Raw genomic sequence first — 21,990 nt, forward strand, 5'->3', positions numbered from 1 at the left:
AGAAAAAAAACACTCCACTACAACTTTGTACTTATCAGCGATAACCTGAAGAGCCAGTTCAACATGCAGAGCTGCCGCATTCTTTTTATTCCATTTATCTATATCATATATGATTATTATTATGTTATATTGATAATTTTTGCCATTTTGTTTTAAAGCAAAAACCCATAACTAAAGTTGGTATAACAAATTGCATGCAGTGACTGTTTCTTTCAGTTTCAACATATTTTTGATAAGTATTTTTACAAAACAAAAAAAACATTTCCGATAAACTTTGTGGGCATTGTGTGATTATTTCTTTTAAATGAGCTGCGCTTTAGCATTTAGCATAAGCATAATTCAATTACAGTTTGTTTTGTTCATATGATTATAATTATTATTATTTTAATGATGTATTAAAGTTATGAAAAAATTGTACTATAAAATACTACTAAAAAGTGGAAAACATAAAAACCCATAAACATATATTATACGAGTAAATAAATAAAGTTCGATGAAGTTGCCGTAAGCGTTAAGTAATCCAAATAAATAACTAAAAATTATATACTTAAATGTCTGTTTTTGTTTTCGATTTTTCTTTTATAATGCCATCATATCATCATGTCAACTAACTAAAAAAATTCATATCATAACTGAAATTCCCAAATTTGCAATTTTGATACACATACTAAAATACCCTACCATATAATCATTAAATGTCTAGAACTGTAGATGATTAGCATAGTGTTCACCTAGTGACATTTTAAAATTATCACCAACCATCTAATAAATGGCTTTCAATTCTTCTCCGATACAGACAGCAAACACGTCGCGGGAAATTTGATAATTGGATGTTCTGAAGCAACAATTACAATCTAATGTACAGCTATTCCTTTTCATTTTGTGATAAGCTATTTAATTCCAATACAAAATATTGTGCATTTTTGAAACGTTAAACATTGAAACGAACAATATTATAACGGCTATAGCTAGGCATTAAGCATAAACATAAAATCCCTCAGCCCAATTACTAGCGAAATGTTGCAATTGATTTTGATAATATCGCATTTAATATTGCTTGTAAATACTGTAAATCGATATGGCTTGATAATAAATATGAACGAATGACTTAATCGCATATTAATAATAGAATTGATAAATCAAAAACATGTGCATATTTTATTTTAACCTTCTTGTCATTAACATTGCTTCACATTCACGATTCAAAATGCGCGCCCACAGCAAAAGTTATCGATGCAAAATTGCGTTCACAGCCAAGTTCACGCACTGTTAACTGCCCTTAACAGTTTCATGTTAACGCAAAACTGCGTTAACAGACATATGTTTGAGCTGCTGACACAGCTTATGTTGGCAGCTGCCGGCAATTATTTTAAACTTAACAATATAAATAAACTTTATTAAATTATAGTTAATTATAGTGCATAACAAAATAGTTGCTTAACTATAATTTAAAAAAAATTGCAGTTTAATAAACAGCCAACTTTGGCTGTAAATCGGCTAAAGTGGCAGCACCAATTGCAATGCTATCAACAACTTTGAAAGCTTCGGCTCCGATGACCGATGGTCGTCGCTCACACGAAGTTCACACGAAGCCGACTCTTGGACAGTGACACCGAACGTTTACGTTCTTTTATGAGCTTTTATGAGTTGGTGTCTTGCTCGCAATGTTAGACCATAAAAGCTTGCGTTCTACGTCATCAGATCAAGAAGCAAATCAGCTAAGCACGTCGCACCTTGGTCCATTGTTTCTTAATGAGGCGAATTTTTATGGATAACATGAAGAGTTAATAGTTCTCGATCTGCGTGAGATAATAAATATAAAAATAAATGTGAATTAAATGAGAATAAACACTGAGGAAGTGAACTAAAGAGAATTTGTTCTTAGCTCTTTGTTTTGGTAGACGTATTTTTAAAATATGAACATAAAAATAAATGAGAATTTAATAAAACTAAATAATAATTTATATATTTTGAAGTACTTTATAATTAAATCATAATTTAAGTACATGCTATATTTTATGTTTTCACTCTGTAAGCTCCACTGTGCGCCTGTCGATGTAACCGACTGCGAATGTATGCGTGCTTGCACGTGCGCATGTGTGTGTCTCGACTTGTGCTTTTGCCTTTCTTGAGCGGCGGCGATGTTGCTGCTGTTACTGTTACTGTTGTTGTTGTTGCCTTGGCACTTGGCGGTGGCTGCGACTGGCTCCGAGTCTGACTGAGTCTTCGAGTCTGTGTCTCTTGGCTTACTGAGCTTTTTAGCCAGCCAGCCTTCTTGGGCGCTAGCCAGCCAAGCACTTATCAGTTTTCTGATCGCTGTGGGAATTCAGTTAATTGTGGACGCTGTAGCCAAACGGACGCACGGCACAACCTGCACAACTCAATATATATTCTCTCTCTATATATATACAAGAGCAAAAACAAATTCATTTTCAAATACGATTCTCGGAGTCGCCGATTTATTTGTTGGTGGTGTTGCAGTTGCAGTTGCCGTTGCGTTTGTGTGTTTGTCGCTCTGTCGTGAAAGTCAAATTTGCCAGGCACTGCCACTGCCACTGGAAACTGCAAGTGGAACTGGAAGTTGTACTGGAAGTGCACACTAGAAGTATTTGAATAAGCAACCACAACAACAACAACAACATTCGCTAGCAGAACACAGCTGAAAACATATTTAAGGACAGTACTAAAAAGAAATGCTAAAAACAAATTCATCATACGCCGCGTTGGACGAGTTGATCTAAAATACAAATGCAAGCTCATTTCGACAAAGTCAGTTAAATATAAAGTTTTCAGAGTGTGTGAGTGCGGCCCAATCAAATACAAATAAATTAAAAAAAATATATAAAAACGAAAAGAATAAAATTATAATATAAAAACAACAACAACAACAACTACGATAATCCAATCACAAAATATCAACAAGCTAAACAACGTGAAAGAGAAAGAAAACAAAGAACAGAATCAAAAACCCGAAACTGGTAAAAATAAATTTGAAATTAAAACGAACTCATATTCTAAAAGCCATAAATAATTCGTCATTAAATACATATCGCCTATATATGACGCGCGCCAATATTGCTCCAATTTGAAATTGAGTAAAAAAAAAAACGGCTTAGCAACAATTGCACTGAACAATAACAATAACAGATCGTAAGTAACAGCTCGTGTTATAGAAAGCCAAAACAATCAAATACGAAATACGAAAATCAAACTTCGACAGCAACAACACGGGATTAAAAATCCAGCTACAACCACGAAAATAATAACAGCAACAACAAGAGCGAGAACAACAACAACAACAACAATAAATGTGGTGGGTGCATTGGTAAGCTCAGCGGGTTAAAAAACAAAGTAACGGTTAATACATAAAAAAACAACAACAATAACAACAGAAACAACAACAACAACAAGCAAAATCGCTAAAAATTGGCCAAAACGTTTTTTATGCGCAAACGCGTTTTTATGCTTAACATTTTTTTTGCCTGCTCAATGTTGTTGTTACTGTTTTTGTTGTTGTTATTATTGCCGTTTGTACTCGAAGTTTTAATTTTTGCTGCCTTGCTTAACGTATTTTGTTTTGGGTTTTTGCTCTCTTACATTTTGACGGCTATAAAGTGGATTTGTCTTCAATTGTGTTTAGAAATCTGCACGGCCCAAAGTTACTAACAACATTAAGTTGAGCTCAGTTTGAGCTAAAAAAGCGACTGCAACTGCTCTGAAAATATGTCGGCCAAAAAAGGTGCAGAAAACAACGAAGAAAAAAAAAAAAAAAAAAAACAAGCAAATAGCCAGTGAATTGCCTCAAGGTCAGCGATGAAAGTGTGTGTTTCCATGCAAGTGTGTGAGTGAGTGTCTGTGTGTGTATGTGTGTGTGTGTGTTAGCTGTTATTTGCCTTACAGTTAGCCTTTGTGGCATGCATTAACGAACGACTTCAAAAGGCTTCGGATAGGGGCAAGTAGAAGGGGCACGGGGCAACTGCCACCTTTTGTCTCCTGCAATTTTGATTGACAGCCGTGTAGATCAATTTTGATTGAGCAGATGTTTATCGCGTCCCTCGCCATCGATTGCTGCAATCAAATATAATATCTATCGAACGTGGCCCGCCCGTTGTGTGAACCAAGTATTAAAGGTATTCAACATTTTGTTGCGTTGATTTGATGGACAGACGAGAGACGTCCGACATTTTACTTTTTTTTTTTTTTTGTATTGTATTAGATCCGCCTAGTAATTTAGTAATTTGGCAAGCTACATTGCAGTACATTTTGTTTTGTCATAATTAACGGTTAAATGTAATTGACCATTGACGTTTGTTCAACAACAATAGGAAAAGAGGCGGTTACTTGTGTGTTTTTAATCGGGGAATATCAATTTGTCTGCCGATATTTGACTTTCTCGCATTGCAGCAGTTTGCTTAATCGATCCCAAAGCAAAACAATTAATACCATTTTTTTTGTTGCTGTTATAAATAATTTGTGTAATTTTCTGCTGCTGCTGCTGCACATTCTATGCCAAATTGCAAAACGTCAGTCAGCCCATTGCCAAACTCGTTCAACTATTTTAATACAAATTATTATTAAAAGCTTAATTGCACTGCAGTCGGCAACAACAATAAAAAACAACAATACTTGTGAGCTGAGCTTTGGAGCCACAATAATTAACGCGGCTAAAGCAAAAATTAACAAATTGTTTAGGCCAAACTGGTTGCAATACGATTTATATAGAGTGTGTATATATTTTGTATTTTTTTTTTTAAGTTTTTGCCCTCTCCCCTCTTGGTTTATGCTTAGAGCACTGCAATGGCACTCGACGCGTCTCATATTTGACAATCGTAATCATAAAAGAAGTGCAATAAACTTTTAACAAATTCCATGGAAATATAAACAATTTTATGGTCGCGGTCGTTTGTGTGACTTTGCTTCAGTTTCGGTTTCTGTTTCGGTTTCATTTTTGGCAACAACAAAAAAAATATAACGCATACGTCGTGTGGCCTCTCCCTTGCTTGGCTTGTCTTGTCTTTGAGCCTTGCCCGTCCCTCAACTTGCTTTTGTCAATTGAATTGCAATTGGCAGCATTTGATCTGCTGCCCCACGTCTCGCTCGTTATATCTATCTTTTGTATTCGAGAATGTTTGACAATTTGTCACATAGTCCAACACTTTGCGACCCATTTGTTCCACACTCCACTTCACTTGCGAACAGGTACTTTATTGTATCTAGATACAATATATAGACAAGCGTACTTACTAACGATTTATTTGCTGCGGCACTTCTGGTTTTTTTTTTTTTTTCTTTTTCTTTTGCTTCAATTCAATCAAGTTTATTAACCGGAATTTGTGTGCAATGCATTCTATTGTGCGATTATTGTCTATTGATTTGTATTTGTGTAGTTTTATTTTTTTTTCTGGGCGTAACCATCAGCCATCGATTAGCATTCTAATTTATATACTAACTGCACAAATTTGACGCCAATGGCCATGCACGAGTCAAGAGCAAGACTTCACTACACACAACTGCACAACTGCACATTGCCATTGCCAAGTGACAAAAATTATTCTTACTATGTTACTACTCGCAACTCCCACACCCATGGCAAACTAAACTATATCATACTCCTCTGTACACTGGCAAAAAACTGTTTATTAAATCAGCAATATTAATATTAAAAGTAAACTTTATCATACTCCTCTATGAACTGAAAAAAGACCTGTTTCCAATATCAAGAATATTTATCCTAAAAATGTAGTAATCTATACATTTTAAGAGAAAACTTTATTATACTTTTCCTATACACTGAAAAAAGAAACAATTTCTTAAATTTCCAAAAGAAAAAAGGAGATCAAAAACTTAGAACTTTTTACTTCTCACTTCCAATATCAAAAATATGCTTCTTAAAAAGTAAACTATATCATTCTTCTCCTCTATACACTGAAAAACAATCCATATCTAAAAATTGTGTTTTTAAAAGATTAAATTATTAAAACTTTGAATTTTATTATACTCCATACAATGAAAAATTACTAGTTATAAGAATCAAAAAAATATAAAAATATTAATTTTAAAACATTAATTGGAAAAATGGCTAGTTTTCAAAATAAAACCAAAAATACAAGATTTAGGTTTCAAAATTCTGGAATCTATCGAAATTTCTATAAAGTTGTAATCTAGCTTATACAGTTTTTGCTCATGACTCGGTTAGTAGAGCTATCGCGAAGCATTCTTCATTGTGGTCTGATCAAGAATTCTTGGGTTCCAATGCTGCTCGATTTGATTGATACAAATTTTGTAAGATTACCAAAATTCCTAAATCTGAAACTTACTTCTCTAATTAAATAAACAAAATTGGCTTCAATCCTCGCATGTTCAAAAAATTTTTATGTATTCAAAAATTACTACATTTTAATCTTATAAAATGATTTGTTGGCATGGTAGTATCAGATTTGTTCTCTTAAGAACTTGGATTTTTATCAAATAGATTTAAAATCAAGTTTTGCTCGCTCTACTTAACAATTTTTATGCACTCGACGTATCTTTAACGATTAAAATTCTTGATTTCACAACTCTTTTTTTATCCGTGTACGATCTCCTTGATTCAACTGGGCTAAGTATGAAGCTGCTAATACTCTTTCTAGTTTTTTCCCTCTTGTTTTTTTGCTGACTGTCTGGCTGGTTCCGTTTCTGGGTGCAGCAGCACACAGACCAGTTTTAAGTTACAGAGACTAAGCAGAGAGACTAGCAGAGACTAGAGAGCGCAAAGCTGGTTTCTAGCCGCAGAGATAACAACGACCTTTAGATGAGCTTGGGCACTTTTACTTTTCGGTCTGTTCTCAGCTCAGCGTTACATAAGATAAAGATAATAATGATAACTAGCCTGGCAGCAGGTGTCAAGCTGTCAAAAGATAACAAATCATTGGAAGCCATGCGTCACACAAAAGAATCGAAAAAGAATTTCCATAATTTGAAGTCGTTTACTCTGGCTAAAAAGTTGGTTAATTAATGAGCCAAGTTTAGCGCGAAAAGAGACTTTCATTTTTAATGAGCGCTGAACATTTGGCAGTCATAAACATATTGTTTTGGTTTCGCTTCGTTTATATGTATAGCACATAGCAAGATTCCTGGGTAATTAAAAGCCATTGAACGCTTGAACGCTGCCTGGCGTTTGACTATGAGTAATTATAGCAGAAGGCTTGATAAGAACTCTATGCTAAGAACTGGTTTTTATAGTCAGGCTTCTTTTATATATTTAACTTTGTGTTTATTATTCTTTCGTCGCATTGGTTTGTTTTTAAATTTTAATGCCGCATTTGACTTTGCTTAGTTAGTTTGTCGGCTTAATTACATACACATATATTTTTGGCTATTTTCTATTGGCGGAAATGCCTGAACTTAAGTTGAAGCTGAAGTTGAAGTTGAGGCTGCGTGAGCGCTAATTACTTGCGAGGCTTTAATTAAATTAATCTTTGATTGAAGCGTGCATAAAGGGCGCCACTTGCCAATAAAATAATAAAGCCAAACTTAAAGGCTAATGTGCGCCTCGAGCGCGCCACGAGTTGAATGAGATGAGTATGCCAAAAAAAAAAAAGAAGGCGAAAAAGAAGTCTGGCTTAAATTCGTAATACTTGTGTACAAAAAAACATTCCCAAGCACAAGCCCAAGCACAAGCCCGCGCCGATGCCAAACTTCAATGACATGCCAATTGTTGTGGCTATCAAAATATTTGTCATTAATTATAAATATGTTGAAATCGGCAAGCAAAACACAGCTAAACAGCTTAGCATCTGCTGGCTGCTGGCTGTTGGCATGGCTTGCTGCATGGGCTCAAAACTGCTGCAACTTGTTTTTGTCTGAAGATGTTGCCTTCTGCCTTACTTGCCCCGCTTGCCACCGCCATCGCCAGCTGTGTGCTAGACAAGTTCAATGATTCTACTAGCCGTGACTCAATCGCATTTGGCAACTCTTAAAAATTAGCTGCAAAATATTTCTCAGTCTGTCGGTCTATCTATATTTGTATTTAGTATTTCGTATTTAGTATTTGCCTCGCCTGCCTGCCGCAGCTGCCTGCCCCAAACGGCTTTGCAAGTGTGAAATGCACCTTGACATTTGAATGTATATTTTTTTTCTCTCTTAATATACACTCGCATATGTATACTTCTTATATGAATATTTTGTTTTGCTGCCGCTTATTGATTACCGATCGCAATGAATTTGTTTTGGCTTTGCCAGCTATAATGCCAGCCAATAACTTTTGCAAAATTATGCATCAATTTTTGCAATTTAGATGTTCATTCGGTAATCATTTTAATGTGCTTGCCCCCACCAACAACAACGACAAAACAAGTAAGAAAGATGCCTTCGAGTGTGCTCGACTGTGAGATACCGGTTAGACATAAAAGCAAAGCAATACGGTATTAGTAAAACAATATACCAAATGTATATACCGAAAAATACTAGCAATATACCGAAAAATACTATCGATATGCCAAATCAACATACCAAAAATACTGACAGCATACCAAATTGACGTGCCGAAAAATACTAGTGATATACCGAATTGATATTCCAAAAATTACTAATAATATACCAAATTTATATACCGAAAAATACTATCAATATACCAAAAAAATACTGACAACATACCAAATTGACGTGCCGAAAAATACTATGACAAATCAGCATACCAAAAATACTGACAATATACCAAATTGACGTGCCGAAAAATACTAGTGATATTCCGAATTGATATTCCGAAAATTACTAATAATATACCAAATTTATATACCGAAAAATACACCGAAGACCATATTTGGTATATCGATATACCAGAATCGCGTTTCTAGCTTTAAAATAGGGCTTACCATTCGATACTTTAAACTAGAATACCATTCTCTATATTGAAAAATATTCCGAAAGAATACTAAAGTATACCAAAAACTTTATTTGCTATATCGATATACCAAAATCGCGACTCTGAATTTCCACTTACGGTTGCCATTCGATTTTTTGAAATTATAATACCCTTCTTCACTTTGAGTAGCGGGTATAAAGACCACTTAGACCAGACAATATTCTCGTACTCGTGCTGGATTTATGGCTGCAAGCCAAGAAGATTACCAGTATATTGTGTTTGCTCATTGAGGAATTTTGATTGCAAAATTAGAACTTGCAAAAGTCAGCAATTGTTCCAAGAACTCAACGCTTTTTTATTCCACTTATCAGCGAAGTGTTCTTTATAGATTGAATTTATAATGACAGCCATAGATTAATCTCGCTCTTTATTGCCTTAAAGAATTCAGCAAAATTTATCAACGCACTGTTTAATTGCTTGCTTCTGTTCTTTAATTTCAGTCATTAACAAAAACACGCAACACACACACACACATACACGCACAGAAAGAAGTCAGACAGAAAGAAGAGCAGAAGACAAAGAACTAAAAAGTTGACCCTGGAGAATGCTTCCCACTTTCAGCATGATTCAACTGCAGACAAGACAAACGGCCAAATGAATCACTTGGCAAAGAAAGTGAGCTTCAATTAAGAGGAACTCCGAATAAAAAGTGCATACAAATAAATACGCCGGATATTTAAAGCGCTTGATTAAATCTGCTAATTGAAGGCAGCGAAAAGAGACGCCAAAGAGTCGCGATTGGATTGGATTGGATATCATAATCCAAGCCAGCAAGCAAACTCAACTCTCTCAACACGCACTCATGGCACACTTTTGCTGGTATCTCCAATTGGTCTTTCTACTGTTGGTAAGTGAAATAATCATTCTTAATTGATTCGAGGCGTAAATTATTCTTTTGTTGCTAAAGAGGAAGTTTATTTCAAGTGGTTGCTTATAAAGTTATTGTCATCGAGTAAGTGGGAATTCCCCTTTGGGCTCTTGGCATTTAATATTCTTATTAATGAGCAATTGAGATTTTAGAAATTTAAAAGGAATGCCAAACAATTTTAAAAGTACAATTTTAAACTTCTAAGAAATTTGTTATTTTATAAAATTCAATGAACATTTCAAGTATTGTATATTGTTTCGAGTCAATTAATGAAAGCAGAGATAAACAATTTGGTGCGTCAATCTTCAAGCTTCTAAAAAATGTAATAATTTTTACAAATAAATGAAAACTAAAAATATGTATAGAAGGAGGCATCTCCGATATTATATATATTCTGATCATCAACAGCCGAGACGATTTTCATACCGAATATTAATTTAAAGTACATCGTCAAGCTTCTAATTAATATGATATTTATGTGAAATGAAATAAAGGTCTTAAATTGTCATCAACGTTTAGTGGTTAGTCTACGACTTTAAAATTTGTTGTTATTATTTCCATTTATCTAGTTTTTGATTATACTCAAAACAATATTACGAATAAGCAAATAACTTTTATTGAAGCTATTTCGCACCTTGCAAATAATACTTAAAATGGAAATAATAATTTTAATTTATGTTTTTGTATGTCTAATTATTTATTTATTTATAGTCCACATATAATTAAAATTGAGAAGCTAACAGAGATCTTACAAGCGTGCTGTCTTGTCTAGCCTTCGAGACATTTTCAATTAATTTAAAAATATGTTTTCAAGTGACTCTAGAAACGTTTGGTCAGTATTCAAGGCACTTTTTATTTATGGAAGATTCGCTTTCAATTAAATAAAAATAATAATTTATTTTTATAAATAAAAAAGTCTAACTTTCGATATGAAACTCTTTTGGTTGTATTTAAAATTGACTATAAATTCTAGATAATTTACTTTTTTCAATCACTTCTTCTCAATTAAAAAAGTTTTACTTTTGAAAAAGTGACTCTAGAAACACTTCGCCAACATTCAAGTCACTCAAGATGTACAATAAATTTCCATTAATTTATTTAACTTTTATTTCTCTTCACTTAAATTAAAAGAAGTTTTACTTTCCATGGAGTGATTTTAAAAACAATTTGCACTCAAGATGTACCATAAATTTTCAATAATTTATTTCACTTTTATTGCAATCTCTTCAGTTCAATTAAATGTAGTCTAACTTTTCACCTTTACCTTAAAAAACTAGATTAAGCTATTTAATTCCCAGACCTTGAATGCTAATCAAACCGACGCGTCGGTGAATCAGCAAAGAGAGATGTTTTTACTATCAGAGAATCCAGCATAAGACAATTAACTCGATCAAGCAACCAGTTGAACAGGGTATAGAAAAAACAAACAAACAAATAAACACTTAAAGTTTGCTGCTGCTTTCTGCTTCAAATCATTTTTCAAGACTCTCATCGTTGCCTCTATAAGTTGTCGGTTTCCACGGTTTTCAACTACTTTCGAGATGTGGGCCAAAAAACAAATAAGAAACAACAAAAGTTTCGTCTTTATTCTCGACATTGAACTTTCAGTGCAGATGCTGGGCTGATGATTTATCACGCATACGCAGCGTTAGCCGCAGTTTATGCGGGAGCTCATTGTACTCAAAATGCGGCGAAACGAAATCGATTCGAATTGGTCAACCCTTTTGAAGTTAATGCACGTTTTCATTTGCTGGCAGTTGCTGGCCACTGTTCAATGATTTGGCCATAAAAAAAAATTGCAATTGCAATTGCAAATGTCTTGCAGAAAACTGAGTAATAAATGGATTAATTGCTAGAGCTATTTTTCTCTCTCTATTTTTTTGTTTGTATGTCTGCAGTGTCGATTGAGCTCACATTTATTGGCCCAAATCATCCATAATGCGAGTTGGCTTGCAGTTTTTTATTATTATTAATTTGAGCCCAGTTGGTTAATGTTAATGTGTGTGAAGTGGAGTGCTGGACACAATGAGTGTGCAGTCGAAGCCACAGCTGATTGAGAGTAAAGTCGACTAAAGTGAAGTTAAGCTAAATAATTGCACGCGATTTGCGCTCGGTTATGCGAGACTGCAAATAGCAAACTGCAAAATGAAAATGAAAATGAAACTGAACTGAAAAACTTAAAACTAAAGCACAAAACTGCCGAGAGTCGACGTCTCAGTCGTCGTCGTCGATGACGATGGCAATTTGCAAATTATGCGCAGCGGGCGGGGATGTTGATTGAGCAGAGTGCAGAGCGGAGAGCGGAGACCGGTGAAGGGGGGGCAGGCAGTAAAGTGGGGTGCGGTGCAACGTCGCGTGGTGCAACAACATTCTAAAGCCAGCTTTTCTTTCATGTGTGTGTGATATGCATATGACGATTAGCAAAACTGCTTGTAGAATTGTGTGTGTGTGTGTGTGTGTGTGTGTTTGGCGAGGAGTGTTAGTTTGTCTGTTGTTTGTTGTGCTGTGTAATTAATAAATGTGTGTTATTAACACAGACTTGGAGAGGGGAGACAGACAACGACTCACTGAGACTGCGACTGCGACTGAGATTGATTTTGTGGCATTGAGCAGCCCTAATGTGGGCCGCACTTTTAAGCGAAGATCAATGAATCGATAATGACAAGACGAAGTTGCAAGTAGAGCGCGTGGCGCGTTGCACGCTGCACGTTGCAACACTGTACAGCTTAAAGAGGCTGCGGGTGGTGGCTGCAATTAAACAATGGTCGCTTGGCAACAAGACGCTGACACATTCACATTGTTGCAACTGTGCAACTGCAACTGCTGCTGCTGCTGCGGTTGCTGCTCCTTTCAACGTTGCAACGCCCACTACAGCAAACGCTTTGGGCCACGAACAAAACGTTACAGTTACAGCAAATAAAACAAACTATGCGGGCACTGGCCAATTCTTTGCAACCAAACATGGACTATCTGCCTCTCTTTCCCCCCGCCTTTCTCTCTCTCTCTCTCTTGCTTTGTTATTTTGCATGTTGACCAGACGAATTTGATAAACGAAAAAGTTTTCATTATTACAGCCTGGCGACTTTTTCCGTGTTGTGTGAGTTTCAATGCAAATCGTTTAACGGCGCTGTGTGTGGCTAGTTCGTGTCTTGAGTCATTCGTTTTTATGCAACTTAAATCCTGTTTTCTGTTTTTAATTTTCGAGCTGCCACCGCTGTTGCTGCTGTTGCCCGTCACATCAATCATGAAGCTACCGCCTAATTGATTAGTGCCCAACTTCCGAAATTTGCATATAAAAATTCAATTCAAAAATGAAACATAAAACGAATTGAAATTGCTATTGAGAAGAATCGAATTGAATTCGTATTCGTATTCGAATTCGAATTGAAAGCGAAACGCAATTGAATTTGTCAACTTGTGCTTGGCAGCCGGCCAATAAAATTCAAAGTCATAAAAGAACACGTTCGTCTGTTTGGATGATGGGATCATTGTGGCTAATTAAAAAAAAAAAAGCGTCGTCGCTCGAATCGTTTTTTGAAGCGGCACTTGAAAGCGCACAAGTACACGTAAGAGCCGTTCATTAAGGCGTGATTATTGCTTAATTGTTAAATGTATAACAACAGGTCCATTGATTTGGCTAAGGCGGATATCTCATTGAGTTTCACCGACAGCGTTTAGAATTTCAGATCAATAGACTTCAATTTCAAAGTTCGATTCATATGCGGAGCGCCGTTGTCGTTTTTGATTATGAAATGAAATATGTATATGGTATTTGAACACACATATTTGACACTTCCGCTAAGTTGACAGCCGTGAAAATTGTCAACGCTGTTGTGAAAGGTGCAACAATCGAATGATAAATGATGAAACGACGCTATAAGCTATAGTTCCAAATTTTGTGCCCGTTTTGCCAGCTAAGTGCAAAAGAATGTCTAACAGGATTAGCATTTTGCCAAATTGTCAGCCTGAGCTGATAAATCAATCAAGATTAGGATAAATGATTGCCTATCTATTTTTGGGGTTAGCCTCCGTCTCAAACAGTAACAGAAAGACACTAAACTCATTTCGATTTTTGATTTCATTCATTAAACTTCGTAATGGCACTGACCAGTCGGTTCAAGTAACTCTGCACAATGGAAAGGAATGTTGCTGCTGCTGTGTGTGAGATTGCCAACACTCGTATAATGTCAAAAGAGAAACGAGTTTTTGTTTGTGTTTGTGCTTGCTCGTATTTTTAGAACGTTTTTGTGGTGTCTTTTGTTTTTAATAGCAGAAGGGAGCGACAATGTTATGGGGGTAATCAAATATACATGACATTACTAAACTCAGCCCTAGAGACACTTTTCGACTATTGTTCTTAACTATGTGCGCTCGCATTGTTATTAACTTTCAGCAGCAGCAGCAGCAGCGGCAAACAATTTTTTTGTGTGTCAATGTTAAATGCTCATTCACTGGAGTAACTTCTGCAATTTTAGACATAAAAGGCAAGGCGAGCCGCCTCACTGGTGACTAACTCCGGTTGACTGTGGTAACTGGCCACTCGCCCAACTGCTTATAGCTTACAACTTACAGTTTACAGACTTGTGCTGCGCCTGCTCGCCTGCCTGGGTGCTTGCCTGTAATTTTAGCACATGTGCGAAGGTGTTTTGGTTGCTCTCGCTGCCAGCAATTGTTAGATAGAATCGCTTAAATATGATCTAGAAATGTTCATTTTAAACAAAAACAATAACAACAAACCAGAGGCGACAGTCGACAGCCGACAAACGACAAGCGATCGGCGCCCACCTAATCCCAGTTGTTGTTGTTTCTGCTTTTGTTGTTGCACATCGTTGCGCTGTCAAGCAATTTGCAGTTATGCTCGAAAAGCTGCCGGATGTTGTTGTAGTTGTTGTTGTTCTTATTATATCATATTTTATACAAAATACTTATAGTTAAGTTATTATTTTCTGACTGACTTGCATGCAAAAAATATTGTCTATGTCGTTGTTTTATTTTTGTTGTTTTTCGTTTTTCGTTTTCAATTTGCGCCTTTCCAATCGCATTAACTTTTATAGCTCCATAGAAGTGTCGAGTGTATGTATGTGTATCTCTCTGTATGTGTGTGTGTGTGTGATTTATCTCAATTACAATTAGTTATGCTGATTTCGCCAAACGCAATAAATGTATTTTATTTGCCATTTGTCTGAGCTGCTCAATTGGTTAGCTCGAGAGGCGTTGCAGGGCAAGTTCGTGTCCTAAGTCTTTTGTTTTGCTTTATAGATTTCTTTGTTTCTTATGGGTTTTTATCTCTTGCCAACAACGGGGCGGAATTTCTGTGTTGCCTTAAATTGATTTATAAATATCTCCAGCCTAGTTCAAGCACAGTTCACAAATACAATATAATGAGAAAAAAGAAAGGATAAATAGAAGGTCAGCGCACAACAACAACAACAAAAGTTTAGAAACAATAAATTAACTGATATCTAGCTGCTGACTATTGTGTGCAATAATTTGCGAATTTTATGTATTAAAAGTAATTTCGAGATATTTTTAGACTAATTCTTTAATTATGCTCAAGTAACTTAACATTTATTGAAATAAATAAACAGACTTGAATTCGCTGCGGTTCTTTTGGTATTTCCAAAGATCGTTCGAGTGAAAGGCGAAATTTCTAAGAAGTTAAAGATATTCAGCGAATGAGTCAGAGTGATAAACTAATGAGATTATAGCAGCTAAAGTTAAGTGTGTCAAGTAAATTTTAGTCTCAGAAATAAGCGAAGTTATACTCAAAGCAGTACAGTTCTTTAATGAATTAGTATTTATTAAATGAAGAAGTTACAAAATTTACTTAAAATTGCTAATTAATACTAAAGTTGAAATTTCATAATTAAATTCTTTGTTTAATTTTACTACAACAAATAAAAAATATTGTGTACCATAAAGTCAAGTGCAAATGTTTTCCTTATAGTCTAATGTGCACCTCAATGCATTAAGCCGAGTTTTCTGCAGCGGCTAAACAAAAAAGATTAAGTGTCAGCCATTTATATGTTGTCTTCATTAGCTGCCACTTGCCACCACTTTAAGTAACCATTTGTTAGTTTTGCCCGCAATTATGACGTTTGACCAGCGAACATGCTGATCAAACGTTGCCGCAGCGCATTCCATTGATGTGTTAATAAATGCCCAATACACTTGCTTGTAGCATTATTCAAATGTCATGGCATCAGAGCATGACTTCTAGAGCAGCACTCGTGCCGACGACGACGACGAGTACGAGTGAAGACAGCAGCATATCGAATGATATTTTAATTACGCAAATATATAAATAGATCGCTGAGATAAGCTCTGGGGCACTGTGCATTTATGCATCATGTGTGCCCCACTTGATTTGCATAAAAATCCAATTGACACGAACTACATCATTTCTTTTTCATTTGTATTTTTTTTTTTTTCATATTTGCAGATGTTGTGCTGCGGTTACACGCGCTCTGCTCCAGCACCCGCTCCCCGCCCAGCACCATCGTCAGCCGGCCGACAGAGTGAACTCATTGCGGGCAATGAGTTCCTTAAGCTCTTTCTCGATCACAACGAACAGCAGCGAAGTCTGCACAGCGGCGAGGATGATTACGAGGGCGCTGGTCGATTGCATGGCGCTCGAAGTCTGGAGCATAAGACACGCTATCGCAATGCGAATGGACAGCAACAGTCGGATGCGGAGGGCAATAAGCAAGTCGTCAAACTGGTGACCACAGGCAGCAAGATTGTCTTTCTCGAGGATGCACCGAGCGTTGATGGTGTTGCGACCACAAAACCAAATGCCAGCGATGAGGTCAAGGTGGTGGCTGTGAGTGTGAGCTCGTCCAGCAAACGTGGCAGTCGCATAAGTCGCACGCATGCGCCGGCAGTGAAGCAGAGTTATGGACAATCTGCTGGGCATACTTCAGTTCCTTCCTCAGCTCATTCTTCAGTCCATTCTCCAACTCATGCTTCAGTTCACTCCTCAACTCATTCTTCAGCTCATTCCCCATCTCATTCGCATTCTCATACTCATTCCCCTACTCACAACCACATCCACACCCCTGCCCATCGCAGCAGTGCGCCCAGCGCCATCGGCGTGGACTTTGTCAATCGTTCGCACAAGAGCGAACTCTCCATCGAGGAGACCGAGCCACGCTTGGCTGCCGATGCCATGGACGCGGAGAGCGATTCACTGAACAGCGCCTCGAACATACAAAATGTTTTGGCCTCGCCACTGTTGGCTGCGGCCGCCTCCAGTCGCTCCAATTCGGTGGCGTCATTTCGCAGCATTGCGTTGCCCGCCCGAAATGTCAGTCGCATAAATCAGCGCGCCAACGATGCCGACACACATGCAACAGCAACAGCAACAGCGACGGCAACGGCAGCAACCGCAACAGCTACCGACGACAAATTGCTGCCGTTCCAGACGGTGATCTATCACGACACAAAGCAGGGTCACGGGCCGCAGTCAAGATCAATATCATACAGTTCCATATCGCAGAATGTGGACGATCTGCAGCTGCCGGGTGGCTGGCACAAATCCGCTGGCATCTTGGCCGAGGCGCAACGCAATGTGAGCGACAGCTTAAAGCCGATGCCACGACTGGCTTCGGAGCCAGCGAAATTCTACTCTGTGCCGTCGAAAATGTACAGTGTACCCTCGAAATTCTACTCGGAGCCAGCGAAAGTTTACTCTGAGCCTGCCAAGATGTATGGACAACCCGAGAAGGTTTATTCAGAGCCAGCTAAAGTCTATGGACAGCCGTCCAAATTTTATTCGGAGCCAGCGAAAGTTTATTCGCAGCCATCCAAAGTTTATGGCGAGCCTGCGAAGACTTATTGGCCCACAGCAACTGGCACGACCAGCACGCCAGCAGCAGCCACAGCAGTAGCAGCAACCACAACAACGAGAGCAACACCAACAACCATAGCAGCAACAGCCGCAGGGGCAACCGTAACTGTGCCACCGGGCGCTGCCCCAAGCACCTTTGTGCCCTCGCGTCGCCCAGCAATTGTGTCGCGCATTGCATTCGGCGAGGCGCAGACAACAACCACAGCGACGTCGACAACTACGACGACGACAACGAGCAGCGGCAGCAGCAGCAGCAGCACAGCGCCCACTGCTAGGCCCAGCACTTGGCAGCAGCATTATCACAATGCGCATAATCATCAGCTGCAGCAGCAACAGCATCATCAGCAGCAACATCAGCAACCACAACCGTCCACGTTGAATGCGGGCAATTCGCAACCGCGTCGTGTACTCTTCAATTTGGATAAATTACCTTATGATTTATTGAATGCACCGCAATCGCAGTTGCAGTTGCCGTTGCCATTGCAGTTGCCAGAGCAGCATCGCCATCTATTGGAGCCCATTTTATCAAAGAGTGCAAGTCCATGTTGGGAGCAACGTCAGCATTCATCACTGTCGCTGCAACATTCTAATCAAAATGCCAAAGGATTGCCCAATAGAGGTGAGTCGTTTTGGTTTTTTCTTGTGGTCTCAGTTTTTTTTGCTCTGTTCACTGGGTCACTTCACGATTGCCTAGATTATGAATGCACTGCAATTAGTTGCTGCACCAAAACAGCAACAACAATCAACAACAAACAACAATTTCCAAGCACAGTGTAATTATAAAACATAGACGCGTCTCCCCAGAGAGCGAAACAACTAATCTTGAACTTATCAAAACGAAGCAACTAACTGTTTATTCTTCTTCTCCCTCCTTCCTCTTGGCAGATCTAGTCAAGTGTGTTGCCAAATTTGCGCCAGCCACAGCGTCCGGCAGCAGCGCCTACTCATACAGTTCCAGCTCGAGCAGCTCGTCATCCTCATCCTCGTCATCCAATGTGCAGTTGCCACATTTTACAACCGAACGCGCCGAGCTTTACACACCGACCCCAGAGCAAAATTACGAAATTGAAGAGTCCGTAAGTGTTATGACAAACGGACGAGCCCATGGCCTGCAGGCTGGCAGCGGCGGCGGCGGTGGCAGTGGCAATTCGGCTGGCTTCTCGCTGGTCACAGCCACCACACCAACCAGTCCAGCAACAAGCACTACGATACCAACAACAACAACAACATCAGCGGTGGCATCTGCAATAGCAACAACAACGCAACGCGGCAATCGCAATCGTGGCATAGACCGGGGACGTGGTTCAGTGGTGTACAACGCCAACGCAAATGCCAACGACTATGATGGCAGCGATGGCAACAACGACGAAGACAATATAGACGAAGACGAAGAGGCGGAGGAGCAGCAAGAGGATGCTGAGGGCAGAGGCAACAGCAGCAACAACAATGAGTCAGATGATGATAAAGTCGCCTATGTGGTGGAGGGACGCAACTATCGCAAGTATCGCGTCGAGGAGAAAACCGACGATGGCTTCATCGTTGGCGAGTATGGCGTTGTCGACCACAACGATGGCAACCTGAGCGGCGTGCGTTACACCGCCGACTCGACCATTGATCGTAGTTTGATACAAAAGGGGCTGTTGACATTTTTGAAGCTCAAGTAGTAGTCGCAGCAGCAGCAGCAGCAGCAGCAGCAGTCAGTGTTGCAGTCATAGTTGCAGTTGCTGCCGTAGTGACTGTCGACAGCTGCCGCCTGCCGACTGTCCAGCTGCCAGCCAGCCTGCCTGCCTGCCTGCCTGCCCCACACAGCTGCCACACAGCTGCAGTGGCATTCATTTCATACACATGTGATCCAAGTCGTATTGTAGTTAGCGTAGCTTAAATTAATATAAACTAGCCTTCATTTATTAAAGCCCAATGACACTGCCAGAAAGTGACAGTTGAACAATAGAATTGTTCTACAGCGAATCAGCAAACAGCATAACAAGTTTTGTACAAGGGAATGTGGCAGTTTTTCAAGAAGCTGCGCGGATGCCCTTTTGCAAATGAAATAAAATATAACTATACAGAATATTGCAATACAAATAAATCATATTTATTAAAGATTTCATGTGCTTTCGCAGAGCATTAAAACATAAGCTTAGACAGCTTTGTTTGATATAAATCACATTTAATACTCAGTCAATCAATTTGAGCAAAACTAAATAACATTTAATATTCAATCAATGCATTTGAGCAAAGCTTATACTAGAAATATTAATGTGCTTTGCATGCACCAGCTTAAACAGATTTGTTTGACATAAATTAGATTTGAAATACAATACATCAATTTAAGTTCAACTAAATATGAAAGCTTTAACGTGCTTTCATATTGATCAATACAAATTATGAAATTTTCATAATATGCTTTTAGCGCAAGCTCTTTTGCCAGTCAAGCTTAAAGCAAATGTTTGACTGTCATTTTCGGCTAGTGTCACTGGAATTTAAGTACCGCCTAGTTAGTCTTTGTCCACACATAACATTTACATATCCACAATACTCTGTCCTACTTAAAAATCCTACGCCCAAAATCAGCGAGTGTGTCTGTATGCGTCATCAGTATCTGTAACTATAAATGTAATTGTAATTATAATTGTATCTTTGTGTTGAGTGTGTCTGTGTGTGTGTATAATCGAATTTGTTTAATGTGTAGATAATGTTTTAATTAATTTATTGTAGTTGTTGGTATTGTAATTAATTTAATTTAAATTATAACTGAATGAAGAGCAAAATTTTGACCTAGCAAACTTGCCATAATTTACTCATAACACTCTTTTGGCCAATTATCCAATTTGGCCTTAAAGCACGTACGCACCTTAAAATGCATCATAAAACTATCCTAATTAGTGTCCTAAGTACGAGTAACTTTCGCAATGTGAACAACGAGTATATGAACAGAAACTAAAATAAAACATACATAAAAAATATAAAGTAAATATAAATGAAGTAAATTAATAAAGAACACTGAATGAAATTGTAAATGGTGTAAATAATAAATGGATTCACAGCGGGCGGCGAACACAAACATACTGTAAATATCGAGCAAAAAAAAAAGGGGGAGAGAAACAGGTCCGAAGGAATAATGTAAATAACCATTTAAAATTGATTAAAAACATGCTGCCTACGGCGATCGAGCGACCGACAATATCATTAAACTTTAATTGATATGAACAAGTGACAAAGGGCTGACGATCAGCAACATCAACAACAGCAACAACAGTAACAACAATAACAGCAACAACAACAATAAGTGCTATCAGTTTCGACAGCGAAATGCGGAAATGGTAAAAGGATCGAAATGGATCGACTTCGGGGGATTGAGAACAAAGTCAGGGCTTTTATAGGATGCATTTGGTCAATTAAGAGCTGATGGCAATGTCAGATGGTCGCTTGCTCGTTAACTGCTGCAAAATACAAAAGCAGAGAGAATGCACAGATCAGCAAAAGAAGAAGAAGATGATGATGATGGTGCAGCAGCAGCAGGACCTGAACCTGTAAAATCGACAAAACGAAGGTCGCTGAACGGCCTTGCTTGCGGTCGCCGGACGTGTTTGGCGTCTGCGTGTCGTCATTTGGTTTTTATTGCCCACAGAGGGATTTGCGAGAATTGCGAGAATCGAACTCTTGGCAAATTCCACTGATTGCATGCGCCACAATCTGTATAGAAGAGCCCTACTAGCGTTGAGCTATTTATAAATTGCTGCTGCGGCCCCCGAAGACAATCGGGTGAGTGTATCCACAGCAGCAGCAGCTTTGGTATGTCATCTTATCGCTGGCCAGCAATCAGTGCCAACATGCTCTGTAAGCAAAAGAAGGGGCCCCAAAGCTTTGCAAAGCATCGAAGACGCAATCTGTGTGAAATACTATGCATGCTGTGCCCATAAACTTGGCGAAAAGAGAATGTGCCGCGCAGATTTAATGCGAGACTGCCTCAGACTGGGACTGAGTCTGAGTCAGGGACAGGGACAGGGCTAAGATGACGATGCCATGCCGTGCTCTGCTCTGTTCTGTGCTGTGCCGTGCCCTCTGCGGTCAGCTGCCTGATGGACAGCTAAAGGAACTGGTTATAGTTATACCGTTGCAGGCAATTACTGCCCCCCTTTTTTTTCCAACTGTTCTGCTGCGAAAATAATTTACAATGCTGCAGGAACTGTGTGCCTAAAAGTGTCTGTGGAATGATGAACGTTAAGCGAACACGTTCGCCTGCGGTCATACTTACTTATTGTTGTTGTGTGACCACTCAGGGAATCTGCTGTGAAACTGAACCTCGCTCGAATCGGGGAATCTGTGTTGGCGATCTGTGTTGGGGGCGTTTGGCCAACAAAAAAAGCC

At 38.5% G+C, this 21,990-nt stretch overlaps 1 protein-coding gene across 3 annotated transcripts; it reads left to right on the plus strand.

Moving 5' to 3' along the window:
- Positions 1 to 2,288: 2,288 nt before the first annotated feature.
- Positions 2,289 to 20,645, plus strand: LOC133837157 (mucin-19). 3 transcript variants are annotated; one of them, XM_062267835.1, is made up of 4 exons: positions 2,289 to 2,978; positions 9,343 to 9,749; positions 16,213 to 18,238; positions 18,505 to 20,645. In XM_062267835.1, the coding sequence occupies exons 2-4, from the start codon at positions 9,705 to 9,707 to the stop codon at positions 19,281 to 19,283; spliced, it is 2,850 nt and encodes a 949-aa protein (XP_062123819.1). In that variant the 5' UTR covers positions 2,289 to 2,978; positions 9,343 to 9,704; the 3' UTR covers positions 19,284 to 20,645. The 3 variants fall into 3 exon arrangements, with proteins under 3 accessions (XP_062123819.1, XP_062123818.1, XP_062123817.1); XM_062267834.1 differs by having other exon boundaries at positions 2,294 to 3,313; XM_062267833.1 differs by having other exon boundaries at positions 2,301 to 3,325.
- The last annotated feature ends 1,345 nt before the right edge of the window (positions 20,646 to 21,990 follow it).

The sequence above is a fragment of the Drosophila sulfurigaster genome, chromosome 2R (assembly GCF_023558435.1).
Source record: "Drosophila sulfurigaster albostrigata strain 15112-1811.04 chromosome 2R, ASM2355843v2, whole genome shotgun sequence".
Taxonomy (NCBI): domain Eukaryota; kingdom Metazoa; phylum Arthropoda; class Insecta; order Diptera; family Drosophilidae; genus Drosophila; species Drosophila sulfurigaster.

Excerpts from the sequence above, each read along its gene's own strand:
- LOC133837157 (XM_062267835.1), top strand. The coding sequence starts at position 9,705 with ATGGCACACTTTTGCTGGTATCTCCAATTGGTCTTTCTACTGTTG. Across the intron at positions 9,750-16,212 it reads AATTGGTCTTTCTACTGTTG|ATGTTGTGCTGCGGTTACAC; the intron begins GTAAGTGAAATA and ends TCATATTTGCAG. Across the intron at positions 18,239-18,504 it reads CAAAGGATTGCCCAATAGAG|ATCTAGTCAAGTGTGTTGCC; the intron begins GTGAGTCGTTTT and ends TCCTCTTGGCAG.